This window comes from Camelina sativa, chromosome 5 (assembly GCF_000633955.1).
Source record: "Camelina sativa cultivar DH55 chromosome 5, Cs, whole genome shotgun sequence".
Taxonomy (NCBI): domain Eukaryota; kingdom Viridiplantae; phylum Streptophyta; class Magnoliopsida; order Brassicales; family Brassicaceae; genus Camelina; species Camelina sativa.
Window position 1 is genome coordinate 31,871,869 of NC_025689.1, and position 12,349 is coordinate 31,884,217.

Genomic DNA, 12,349 nt, shown 5'->3' on the forward strand with positions numbered 1-12,349 from the left:
TTACTCAGGCCCATTAAGCTAATCACTAATTAATACTAATACACTCCAACGTCACCTTTATTATTTCAAAAAAAACAAAATACTAAAGCCCTCCCCCTTCTCTCTTCACGAGTAATAATGCAAACAAAACGTACAATTTTATCTGTACACTCACTCATGCAACGTCTTAACCTGCCACGTATTACGTAATACCTACTGCTTATTTCTAACCTACGCGTTTTGCTTTAGCGCATGTTAGTCACAAACACAAACAACTCAAAACCCAAATGAACGAACCATCCCCGCCCCGTCTCGATTCGTCGAACAGTCCCCGTTTCCTCGGGGCATAACGGAAACGGTAACCGTCTCTGTTTCATTTCCAACAACAAAACACTTTTATTTTTATTTTATTTTAAAAAAAAAAGAAAACACTCAGCTCTGCTTGGTGGTGTTTATTTATACATCCAAACAAAATGAATATGTTAAAAACCTTTCTTCACTCTTCTCTGCTCTCCACACACACACAAAACACAATATTTCAAAATTTCTCATTTCACACCTTTCTCTCTTCATCTTCTAGATCTCATCCTCTTTTTTTTTGTTCTCCGGTTTGGTTATGGAGAAATCAGAATGAGAAGCCATCACCGTCTTCTCTGGACGATTGTGTACTCATGTCTGTTTCCTTCTATAAAGACTCTAACGATATGGATTTGTTATGCGGAGAAGATTCCGGTGTGTTTTCAGGCGAATCGACGGTTGATTCCTCGTCTTCCGAAGCTGATTCGTGGCCGGATGATTCCATCGCTTGTTTTATAGAAGACGAGCGTCACTTTGTTCCAGGACATGATTATCTCTCTAGGTTCCAATCTCGATCTCTCGATGCTTCCGCTAGAGAAGACTCCGTCGCTTGGATTCTCAAGGCGAGACAGAACCTTTTTACACTTTTTTTTCTTTTTCTTTTTTTTTAAAACGTTTTCGTTATCCTTATCGCGAATAACGGTGCCGATCGAGTCGTTTACATGCAGAGGTGGTTTTATCTGACTGTGTGTCTGCTGTTTGGTTACAGGTACAAGCGTATTATAAGTTTCAGCCTTTAACGGCGTACCTCGCCGTTAACTACATGGACCGGTTTTTATACGCTCGTCGATTACCGGTAAGTTTTATTTCTTTAAAACGTCAACGTTAAGTTAATATATGCTCTGTTTTTTATTCATATTGATATGACAAATAATAACCAAACAAAAAAAAAAAAACAAAAAACGTCATTGTTTTCACTTTTTTTTTTGGTTATGGATCAAATTTTTTATTGACTTTTTTCTTCAGAAAGAAATGAAAACGATTGGAAGATTGAAAAATTAATTAGGGAAATATTCTTTTTTTACTTAGAACACTAATTTAAACGTGAATGAGATATTTGGAATGTACGTAGTAAGTGATAAAACAGGAGCGGGGTGTTTTTTTTTTTTTCTTTTTGTATTTTTTTTATATTTAACATTGACGTTTACATAATAATAGTATACTTTTGCAGTAAACTTTCCACTTCATATACAGGCTTTATTGAAAACTTTATAATCATAGTGTTAATTAAAACGCTCCTCTACTATATTATATAATATATTGAGTTCATTATGATGATTATTAGTAATCAGCTTTAATTTCTGTAAAAAAAATAGGAAACGAGTGGTTGGCCAATGCAACTTTTAGCTGTGGCATGCTTGTCTTTAGCTGCTAAGATGGAGGAAGTTCTCGTTCCTTGTCTTTTTGATTTTCAGGTAAATTCTTATATATATTTTTGTTTTCTTTAATACTCTGAAATTTTGCTCTGTTTTTAAGGTATATTTTAATTCATATATATGTAAATGTAGGTTGCAGGAGTGAAGTATATATTTGAAGCAAAAACGATAAAGAGAATGGAACTTCTTGTTCTGAGTGTGTTAGATTGGAGACTAAGATCCGTTACACCCTTTGATTTCCTCAGCTTCTTTGCTTACAAGATCGATCCTTCAGGAACCTTTCTCGGGTTCTTTATTTCCCATGCCACTGAGATTATACTCTCCAACATCAAAGGTAACGTGACCTATATATGTTGTATGGTGACTAACATAATGTCACACATTAATTGGGTTGGTTTCTAACAAATTACAACAATGTTAAGTACAGAAGCTAGCTTTCTTGAGTACTGGCCATCGAGTATAGCCGCAGCTGCGATTCTTTGTGTAGCCAACGAGCTCCCTTCTCTATCCTCTGTTGTGAATCCCCACGAGAGCCCTGAGACTTGGTGTGACGGATTGAGCAAAGTACGTAGGGATATTGTTATATCATATTTGGATGGAATAGGGCAAGTATCAAACTTTCTAATGTGTTTTTTTTTTTTTTTTTATATGTGACTTTGCAGGAGAAGATTGTGAGATGTTATAGGCTGATGAAAGCGATGGCGATAGAGAATGACCGGTTAAACACACCAAAAGTGATAGCAAAGCTTCGAGTGAGTGTAAGGGCATCGTCGACGTTAACAAGGCCAAGTGATGAATCCTCTTTCTCATCATCTTCTTCTCCTTGTAAAAGGAGAAAACTAAGTGGCTATACTTGGGTAGGTGATGAAAAATCAAACCTCTAATTAAAACGTGTGGGGGAGTAAAGAAAAAAAACCTAGAAAGAAAAAAAAAACCTCTTATGGTCAAGTAGAGTATATTTTTTTTTTTATAACAAGTACATAAATAATAAGGGAGTGATGGAGAGAAGATTCTAAGAAGTTAAAGTAAAAGTGTTTAATTGGGTGAGTTGAAGTAATTTTAGAGTGTTTCCATCCAAGGGGAAAGAATAAGAGTTAATGAAATAGTTTTGGCTACAACTTTTATGGAAAGGGTAAGTAAATTGGGTTTTGGGGGGTTGGTTGGTTGGTTGGTTGGTTGGATGGGAGAGACAAAGCTCATCATTAATGGCATTTGCAGATTCCCAAGAAAAGCAAATGAGTGAGTGTAGACCACACGTGTAAGAGAAGAAAAATGATCATGTGAGTGAGTGTGAGTGTGTGTGCGTGTGAGAGAGAGGGAGCATTTGCATTAGAGTCCGTCGCAGAACATGTACTGATGGATAAGACAGGGGGGAGCGTTTGCAAAAGATTTTTGAGTGGAGAGCTCTTTGTCTTAATGGATCGCAGCAGTTTATGGACCCCCTCACCTCAGCTTCAATCCTCATCAGCTAAAAAAAAAAATCAAGTTGCGAGTATATATTTGTGTTTTTTTTTTTTGGATTTTAAGATTTTTGATTCGTTTGTGTGCGACTTCACGTGCCGGAGGCGTGTGTCTCACGTGTTTGTTTTTTTTTCTCTTCAAATCTTTTATTTTTGGCGGGAAATTTTGTGGTTTTGATTTTTATACGTATGCCGTGGACTCCAAATGAGTGTTGCCACGGTGCGTTTTCGTAACGTATGCATGCGTGTAAGGTTTCACGTGTGTATGTATGTGTTTTTCTTTTAATTGGTTTCTAAAAGATTAATTTTTATATATAATTGTTTTCCATTATAACAATGGTCGTGGACAAGGTTAATAGACGTGAGAGAGGATAGATAATACGAGTGGTGAGGATCTGACTTTTGGTGTGGCCTGTGGGGGGCACAAAACATGTGAACATGTGAGTTGTGGATCGAGTATGTGTTTTATTATACGACGAACGTATAAAGACAAAAAGATAAAAATGTATTTTCATTTTAAGACCAAAGAAAAAAATAATGTTTAGTGACAAAAAAAACAGCTAGCAGTAAAAAAAAAAACACACAAAAGAAGTGGTTTCATGTCACGTAGATTTATTTCTTCCTTTGGTTTTAGTAAAAAAGAGGAACAAACAATTAATAGGAGCAGTAGAATACATGTGAGGTTGATCTGTCTTCATGTCAGAGAAAGTGGTCTCACACCACAAAACCATAACGTAGCTACACCGTTCTATCTCTCTCTCGAACCCCTCAAACATCAGCCCCTCAAAATACCCATATCTTTGACTATCCACGTATACACATGTGCGCACACGATTCTACAAGTAAAAGGGGAATAAGAAGTGAAAGAAAATAAATAAAACATTCATGAAAGTGTGTTTTATTAGTCTTATAACTAAACTAAGTTAGTTTGTTTGAGTTTGTGCCGACAGAGGTGAACCCCACGTCGAGAAAAATGTCTTCATCCACTTAATTCTAATTAATTAGTTTAACATTGTATATAACGTGACTTATTTATTTTAAATCAACGAGACAACGACATTATATGATCGTTCTCCAATGAACTAATCACGCGTCTCATATATGCTTTACACTAAATCTCATCACTTCCTTACTTATCTATGATCTATCGGGTGTTACAACGTAATCTACTTTTTATATCTTCATGACGCTCCTCTTCTCTGTTTATATATATTATTTTAGTTTACATCACTTTTCCCATTTTTCAACCATACACTGATATTGACATACACTGTTACCAGATTTTGAAACTGTTGCACTCAAATGTACGTAAGGAAATGTGTTACTTACTTGCTTTTTACTCCCGTACTTGTCATCAGTATTTACTATTAGCTTTTCCTTTTCTTTTACAAAAAAGTTGGCATGATTTATAAAAAATTCATGACACATGAATTATGAATATAAATGGTATGTTTGTTGTAAGAGCATCAATATGATATGACAACCTGAGACTGAACCAGATGGACTTATAAATAAATACGTACAAAAAAAACTATACAAAAACAGCTTTATATATAGAAGAAAGAAATAAAGAATAGAAGCTTCACTTCACCCACTACTATTTAATCTAAACATGAAGCAAAAGAAAAAGAGAGACTATGGATGGTTAGGTGATTAGCAACTGCTAATTATAAATAAATAATTAGCAGCCCACGCATTTGGACATATCAATCATCGGGATTACATCCATCATTGTTTATTAAACTTTTTAATTACTTTAATCCTCTTTCCGGTTTTGATTAGGACACTCTGGGACACAAAAGGGACGAAGCTTATATATCCAGCGTATAAAGACATTCATCTTTTAATTACTATCTTAACTAATCCTTGTCTTGTTACACTTATTTTGGTACACGCGTTTGCCATTAATTGCGTACCTTTTAATTATCGCATGAATATCTAAATTCTAAACCCCCTTAAAATATCAAGCATACATTTTTCTTATTGAAAATGGATAATGACATCTGATGGGAATGGATAGAGACAAAAAATAATGAAATTATGTTATAGTATTTGCATTCATTATAGCTTATAGAAAAATGGATTTATCAGTATCACATTACATACACATGTAGGTGAGTATGTATTGTGTATATAGGCGCATGTAGATCATGTTGATGTGAGTAGGAATAAAATCAGAAAGACTTCGCTTTATTCTCAACTAGTGTTAAAAGGTGAAGAATCCTAGGAGTAGGTTTTTCAAAATAACTTACGTACATACATATATAAATATAACCAACCCGATCCTATTTCATATCTACCTAGTATTCCGATAATAATGTCTTCATTATACTCTACATTTATGTTAAAACGTTATATGCAACTTAATTACCTGTCCGAGTACTACTAATCATTAATCAAGTACGTAATGAGCTTTAAGCACATACAAAAGCATAGTTTTACACTTATTCTTAAAGTGAAGCAAAAGAAAAAAAGGAAATTAAGAGGGAATATATGCTAGAACATGTAGAAACAAAGTTTGCACATGGATTCTTTCTTTACCTTTAGTCTCTTTAGAGAAGAAGATACACTATATATTCATTAAAATTATCAAACTTTGGATGCTTGAAAAGTAGAAAGAAATATAAAAGTGATGAGACGATATTTTTAGAGAAGGGAATCATTAAAATAGAAAAAGAAAGAGAGAAGAAGAATACAATGGTGGCATGGCCCGACCCGTAGGGGCGTGAGAGAGTGAGTGAACTTAGTAGTTTCTCGAGGGAGCGTCTCTCATTTGTTGTTTACTTTAGAAATTTTTCGTGGGTTTGCTTTTTGTTGTTTATGGTCACAAACCAAGATTTAGTCACTGTTGCACTTTCATTTCTCTAGTGGACAACAACGACGTCTCCTCCTTACCAAAGTCCTTTGTTTCATCATCAAAACACTCTTCACCTAATCCGACCTATTCATGTTATTTCAAGGATACTCGCACACACGTGTGACTCGAACCAGAGTTAGAATATAGTTTTGATTCGTTTCGATTAATGTAAAGAGTGTATCGGGAAAAGGAGGATGAACGTGAGAGAAAGGAAATGAGCATAAAAGAAAAGCAAATAGCATTGAGCACAGTGACTGAAAGCAATAAAGTAAGATTGTAAGTTTCATTTTTTCAGATTGAAATTATTTTTTTTACAGAGATTTCAGCAAAGGGATGAGAAAGTATAAAGTTGAAAGCGAAAGGCATTTTTATTTTTCATGGGGCGAAAGCAAAAGCGGATTAGAGAGACGAAAGGTGGTTTTAGCTAAAGAAAGACAAAAAGGAATGTAACACTCTTTTAGATTTGACGTTAAAGAAGCTTGCGAATGTGACTCTGTAGGAGCCATATCAATACATTGAATCCACGTCCTAACTTAATTATTCAATCCTCTATTCACCATGTTTACTAAGACTCAATAAGGCATAGTTGTGATTGGGCTAGGATTTGTGAAAGGGTAAAAAACCATTTGTTTAAGTCCATGGACTTGGATCAACGTCTTTAAGTTCTTGATCTGCAAGATTCACTATCCTAAGTCTTAAACTAGTTCAAGCCATCCAAATTCCATCACAGCCTTCATTTCAGATGAGTTCAACAAAAGAAATGTGTGTGTTGAACTTTTTATCAGTGAGTTATTGTTTTGGTTCAGATTTGATATACAGAAGAAAACACTGACACTCTCTGTGTTCTTGTCAACATCACAATTCAAACTCAGCAACAGAAAAAAATCTCTAATCTTCTTACCGTGAAGCGAATTTACACATGGCATCAGGTCTAGGTACTTCTCGGGATAGTAGCGACTTACTTTTTTGCTGAGTTTCATTGAACAAATCCTTCAACAGCCTTCATGCGTCACCACCGAGTTGCAACTTCTTTCTCACGTGCTTCAGCTGTGACACAAAACTCTATTAATATCACATGAGAACGCATATATTACATTTATTACTTTGGTATTGACACTTACCACATTCTTTACTTGATCATTGGCAGCACGGGTTCCTCCAAAGACAGAATCAGAATCATAAGGGCTACGAACCAACACTTCTCTCATTACCAGAATGTTTTTGTTATCCCAACGCGCAGGAAGCCTGGAGAATGCAGCATCCCATAACATTCCATCAAAAAGAGTACATGTCGCAAAATCAATAGAATGAATATCAGCATATAAGCAGACATCCATTTGTCACAACCAGTTCTTAACCGCTAAATGAAGAAACCTACACAACATAAGTAGCCTAATACCATGTCACATTCATTATAAGCAAACTCACACAACGGTAGCAAAAACTACCTACTTACTTTCTTTGGAAATTATACTACATAATCACATTTTGTTATTTCAGAAGTGTCATGACAAGTAGTCCAACATAAGAAAATTCACTAGTAAAGACGTCTGACTTGATAGCTAAAACAACTGAAGCAAGGCTAAAGATAAAGTCGTCGACTCATAGTAGAACAAATATATAATCCCAGAAAAAGCTTGCATCTTCTGAAACCACAAGCAATAAAAACGCAATGCCATAACAAGAATGACAATTGACAACTCCAGTAAACATCTGAGATTAGTTCATGATTTACAGGCAGCAAGAACTTAAGCAAGACTAAAGACACGTTCGACCATAGAGCTAATATATAGTCTCAAAAAGCTTGCATCCTCTGGAAACCAAGAACAATACAAACACTAAATTGACTCCAGATTCAGAAACTAAAGAATTCAAAGTTTCTGTATATAAGAATGCATCTGATCTAGACCTCGTTGCAACCAGAAACAGAAGCAAAAGCTGCTTAACAATCAAACAGTAGCAAGAAAACTTTAACCAATCCAGGCTAAACCAAGAACTTCATCACACAAGAACTAGCCTAAAACCATAACATAGGTTCGATTGTAATCATCATCAACTCAATATAAAGAACCAAAAAGATCCTTACGTCTTAGTAATCGCGTCAAAGATCATCTGCGCCTCTGCGGTAACACCAACACCAATTCTCTCGACGTCTCTGCATAACACATTATCAAAATCAGAGCAAAATTTCGAAACAATCATAGAGATTTTTTCACAACAAAATTGCGCAACAGTTATCACCTAATGCCATTAACTTCTTTCTTTATGAGTTCATCAAGATTAGCCAAAGGCTTCTTAGCTAGCGGATCCTTAACTCTCCCCAGATTCTTCAGCTCGGTTATGTAATTCGCATTCACCATCCGTAAGGTCTTCGAATCGAGAGGTTTAGGCTTCGTTCCTTCTTGTAAATCACTAAATCCGTCAAGGAAACCGCAAAATTCCAAACAAAAGAAGAATACTACGAGATTCGAGTACTGATTTCGGAAAAAAAAAAGGATATCGAAGATGGCGAAGTTGGGAACAGAATCATATGCCAAGACGATTCCATTGAACTCGTCTCCGGTGGTCAACTTGACAGCGTATACCTTCCCCAACGCGAATTTCTCGCCTTCTCTTCCACCGTCGTCTTTAGCCACCGTAGCTTTTGCTGTTTTCATGGCGGCGAACGAACTCACTCCGGCGGTTTCTAAAATCGCGGTTTTTGAAATGTGACGGTTGAAAAATATCTTTGGCTTCACGTTAAATGGACAATAACAAACTATAACCGTAAACGGGCCTCTGCACTCAACTTTATAAGCCCATATACAACTTGCCTTGGATCATTACTATTTGACCTATTACCGGGCCTAATAGATCGAATGGCCCAATTACTTTTTCTAGCTAAAGTTAACTTTTAGACCACTTCACATTGATAGAGTTTTGTATACTAGACTACTACGGTATGTGTTTTTTCTGTATTAAATGAAAATTTCTACTATTCTCAGAAGATATTATTATATTTTGTAGAATTGAATTTTAGTTCCTTAATAAGATGGTTATGCTAAATATTGTATAAGATGAAGATGAAGTGGTCCATGTGGCATAAATTAAACTAATCATTGTTATTTTTTGTCAAAAGGGAAATGGGAAGCTGGTGAGCTACTACATCAACATCACCATTATCACCTGTCACTACTTTTTAATTTTTCAAATCTTCAGTGTCAGTCTTGAATGTTGGTTCTAAATCTTTACTAGATTGTATTGATAAAAAAATAGGGTAAAATTACTATATTTATTTAAATATATTTAACCACACTTTCGTGTTAGTGTTTAAGTCACATATTAATGTCTATAAGATGATCTTTCTTTGGCAAATAATTGTTTCACATAAAGGGTGTAGTGTTAAACTTTTTTTTTTGGTGAACGGGTGTAGTGTTAAACTTTGTAAACTTAAACTTAATTCTAAACTTTGTAAAAATCGATGATATATTTGTTTGTAAGGTTTTAGTTATTTTCCAAACTTTTTTGTTTTTATTTTTGTTTTGGATAATCATGGGTCGGGTTAAAACCTAAAAAATCTATGATAATTTCGTTATTTAAAACAATAATATTAGATAATTATGTTTGAAATCGATGTTAAACAAAATTAAACCCTATTCCTCCAATTCCATTCCATGATGATTTATTCAATTATTAAAATGGTTTTATTTTCTAATCTTAAGACCGACAATGTTTTTTTTTTTCTAGAGTTTATTACACAAAGATGACTGGTTTGGCTAACAATTATAAATGGTCGCAAAGAGGAGGGCACATGGAAGAATGGGATGGACCGAGGTTAACGGGGATGAAGACAACAAGTCGAACCACTCATTGCAAGCCTCTCCTAGAGCACATCTTTGATCACATGTTTTTTGAGTCGTCCATCTTGCACATGGGTTTTCACATTATAATGTTTGTTTCCACTCCATATATTATCATTTAACAGCTATTAATTATGATGTGGTGGACAATTATTATCTTACAAAGTCTTGGTTTACGGATTTAAATTTCAAGAAGAGTATTGACCGTGATCATCTTCGTCCGTACAACTATGGTGAGACCGTTCGTACAACTATACGATAAGGCCGAGTCATCTATGAGTGTAGTGAGGAGGCCTGGTCGTATTAGGCCCATGAGAAGGTTCGAGATTCTCCTTGTAGTCGTTAGAGAAGAAGAAAGAGAGGAGTGACGGGTTTTGCTTCTCTTAAGGAAACAAGGAAGGGTCGCTTTCACTCTTGGGAATAATCTTCCCTCTCTCCTTGTTCCTATCACTTATGCGATCGGCTGTAAAGGGTGTAGCCCTAGTTTTCCCTTTAATATAAATAGGTCTTATGTTAACCTTTGTAAAGACATATTTTTGGAATCTCAATACACATTATTCTCTTTGCCGATTTCTCTCAGTTTTATCTCTTCCGCCTCAAACCAACATGGTATCAGAGCATGTTTTTCGATCTATGATTCTCTAAACCTACTCTTGTTTTTCTTTATACTCTCATTTCTTCAATCTTACTCTCGATTCTCGTTATACTCTTGTTCTATACTCGCTACTCGATATTCTCAGTTCTTTTTCTCTCTCTATCGCAAATCTTGCTCATGGACACTACCAAACCTATTGTTCTTCCGGTGGTCTTAAAAGGGGCCAACTATTTGTTGTGGAAAAGAACCACAAAGACCGCGCTGAGTGGCTGGGGACTATGGATCCACGTTGAGACAGACCAACTCCCCAAGAAAGCCACCAAGGACGACGGTAAAGAAGGAAAAGAAGAAGACAAGGAGGCTGAACTCGAGAAGGAAGTCAAATAGTTCCAAGAATATCAGACCGTGCTTGCCATTCTTCAGAATTCGCCTGATGCACCAATCCTTGAGGCATACTCATATTGTAAGACGGCCAAGGAGTTGTGGGAGACACTTGCGAATGTGTACGGAAATGTGACCAACTTGACCTGTGTGTTTGAAGTCAAGGCCATCAACTGTCTTCACCAAGAAGACTTGGAGTTCACAAAGCACTTCGGCAAGTTTAGGTCTCTTTGGGCCGAACTAGAAATGCTTCGACCAAACACAATCGATCCGGCCATTCTCAACGAAAGAAAGGAACAAGACAAGGTCTTTGGCCTTCTTCTCACTCTGAATCCGGCGTTCGACAACCTTATCAAGCATATCCTCTGTGGTGATAAGCTCCCTACCCTTGAGGATGTGTGTTCTCAAGTTCAAAAAGAGCAAGGGTCGCTAGGCTTGTTTAGCGGTAAGGAGGACTTGGCTACAGCCAATAAGGGGGTGTACAAGCATGAGGACCGGAAAACGATGGTATGCGACCATTGCAAGAAGAGGGGCCACCTGAAAGACAAGTGTTGGATTCTTCACCCACACCTCAAGCCGGCGAAGTTCAAGGCCAATCTCTCGCAAGAAAGATCGAGCAGTCAAGGCACCGGAGCAGCGAACCAAGGAGGCGCAACAGCCACGGTCATGGCGGCTTCTCTTGGAGACCTGGTGAGAAAGTCAGACCTGGAGGCTCTCATAAAATCCATTGCTGCACTAAAGGACTCCGGTACCACCTTCTTTGCTTCAAAACCTAGTACTTCTCTTTTAGTTGACTCGGGTGCTTCTCACTACGTGATTAGCAACCCTAGTCTTATACACAACATAAAACTGGCTCTAGGTAATGTGATTATTGTTAATGGAGACCGAGTACAGGTTAAAGGAATAGGAGAACTAAAACTGTTTGATAAAAGTTCTAAACCTTTCTTTATGCCCTCATTTACTTCTAATCTCTTATCGGTAAAGAAAGCTACTACAGACTTAAATTGTTATGCTATTTTTGGGCCTAATAGTGTACATTTTTAGGATATTGAGAGTGGAAATGTTCTTGGAGAAGGAGATGCTAGAGGAGATCTCTATGTCCTAGAGAAAGCTTCAAGTCCCTCTAAATCATTTTCTTTTATTTCAAGTCTTAATAGTAGTTTAAGTGATGTGTGGCATGCTAGATTAGGTCATCCTCACTCTCTTGCATTTGAATTAATGTTGCCTAATGTCTCTTTTGATAACTCTACTTGTGAGTCTTGTATTCTTGGTAAACATTGTAAGTCTATTTTCCCTAAATCAAGTACTATTTATGAACATTGCTTTGATTTAGTACATTCTGATGTGTGGACATCTCCTTGCCTATCTAGGGACAATAACAAGTATTTTGTGACCTTTATTGATGAAAAGTCTAAATATACTTGGCTCACCTTGTTACCTTCTAAAGATAGAGTCTATGATGCCTTTGTAAATTTTCAGAATTATGTAACTAATCAATTTAATGC

At 36.3% G+C, this 12,349-nt stretch overlaps 2 protein-coding genes across 4 annotated transcripts; one reads left to right on the forward strand and one right to left on the reverse strand.

Annotated features, from left to right (window-relative positions):
- On the forward strand, positions 331–3,458 carry LOC104788112 (cyclin-D1-1-like). Of its 2 annotated transcripts, XM_010513798.2 has the most exons (7): positions 331–899; positions 1,046–1,132; positions 1,653–1,751; positions 1,845–2,046; positions 2,140–2,276; positions 2,375–2,569; positions 2,931–3,458. In XM_010513798.2, the coding sequence occupies exons 1-7, from the start codon at positions 453–455 to the stop codon at positions 2,949–2,951; spliced, it is 1,188 nt and encodes a 395-aa protein (XP_010512100.1). In that variant the 5' UTR covers positions 331–452; the 3' UTR covers positions 2,952–3,458. The 2 variants fall into 2 exon arrangements, with proteins under 2 accessions (XP_010512100.1, XP_010512099.1); XM_010513797.2 differs by having other exon boundaries at positions 332–899; positions 2,375–3,458.
- Positions 6,749–8,754, reverse strand: LOC104788113 (protein LSM12 homolog B-like). Of its 2 annotated transcripts, XM_010513800.2 has the most exons (5): positions 8,530–8,754; positions 8,271–8,433; positions 8,116–8,184; positions 7,151–7,274; positions 6,749–7,076 (listed from the first exon to the last, which is right to left on the reverse strand). In XM_010513800.2, exons 1-5 carry the CDS (start codon positions 8,684–8,686, stop codon positions 7,032–7,034), a joined length of 558 nt encoding a protein of 185 aa, XP_010512102.1. In that variant the 5' UTR covers positions 8,687–8,754; the 3' UTR covers positions 6,749–7,031. The 2 variants fall into 2 exon arrangements, with proteins under 2 accessions (XP_010512102.1, XP_010512101.1); XM_010513799.2 differs by having other exon boundaries at positions 8,271–8,754.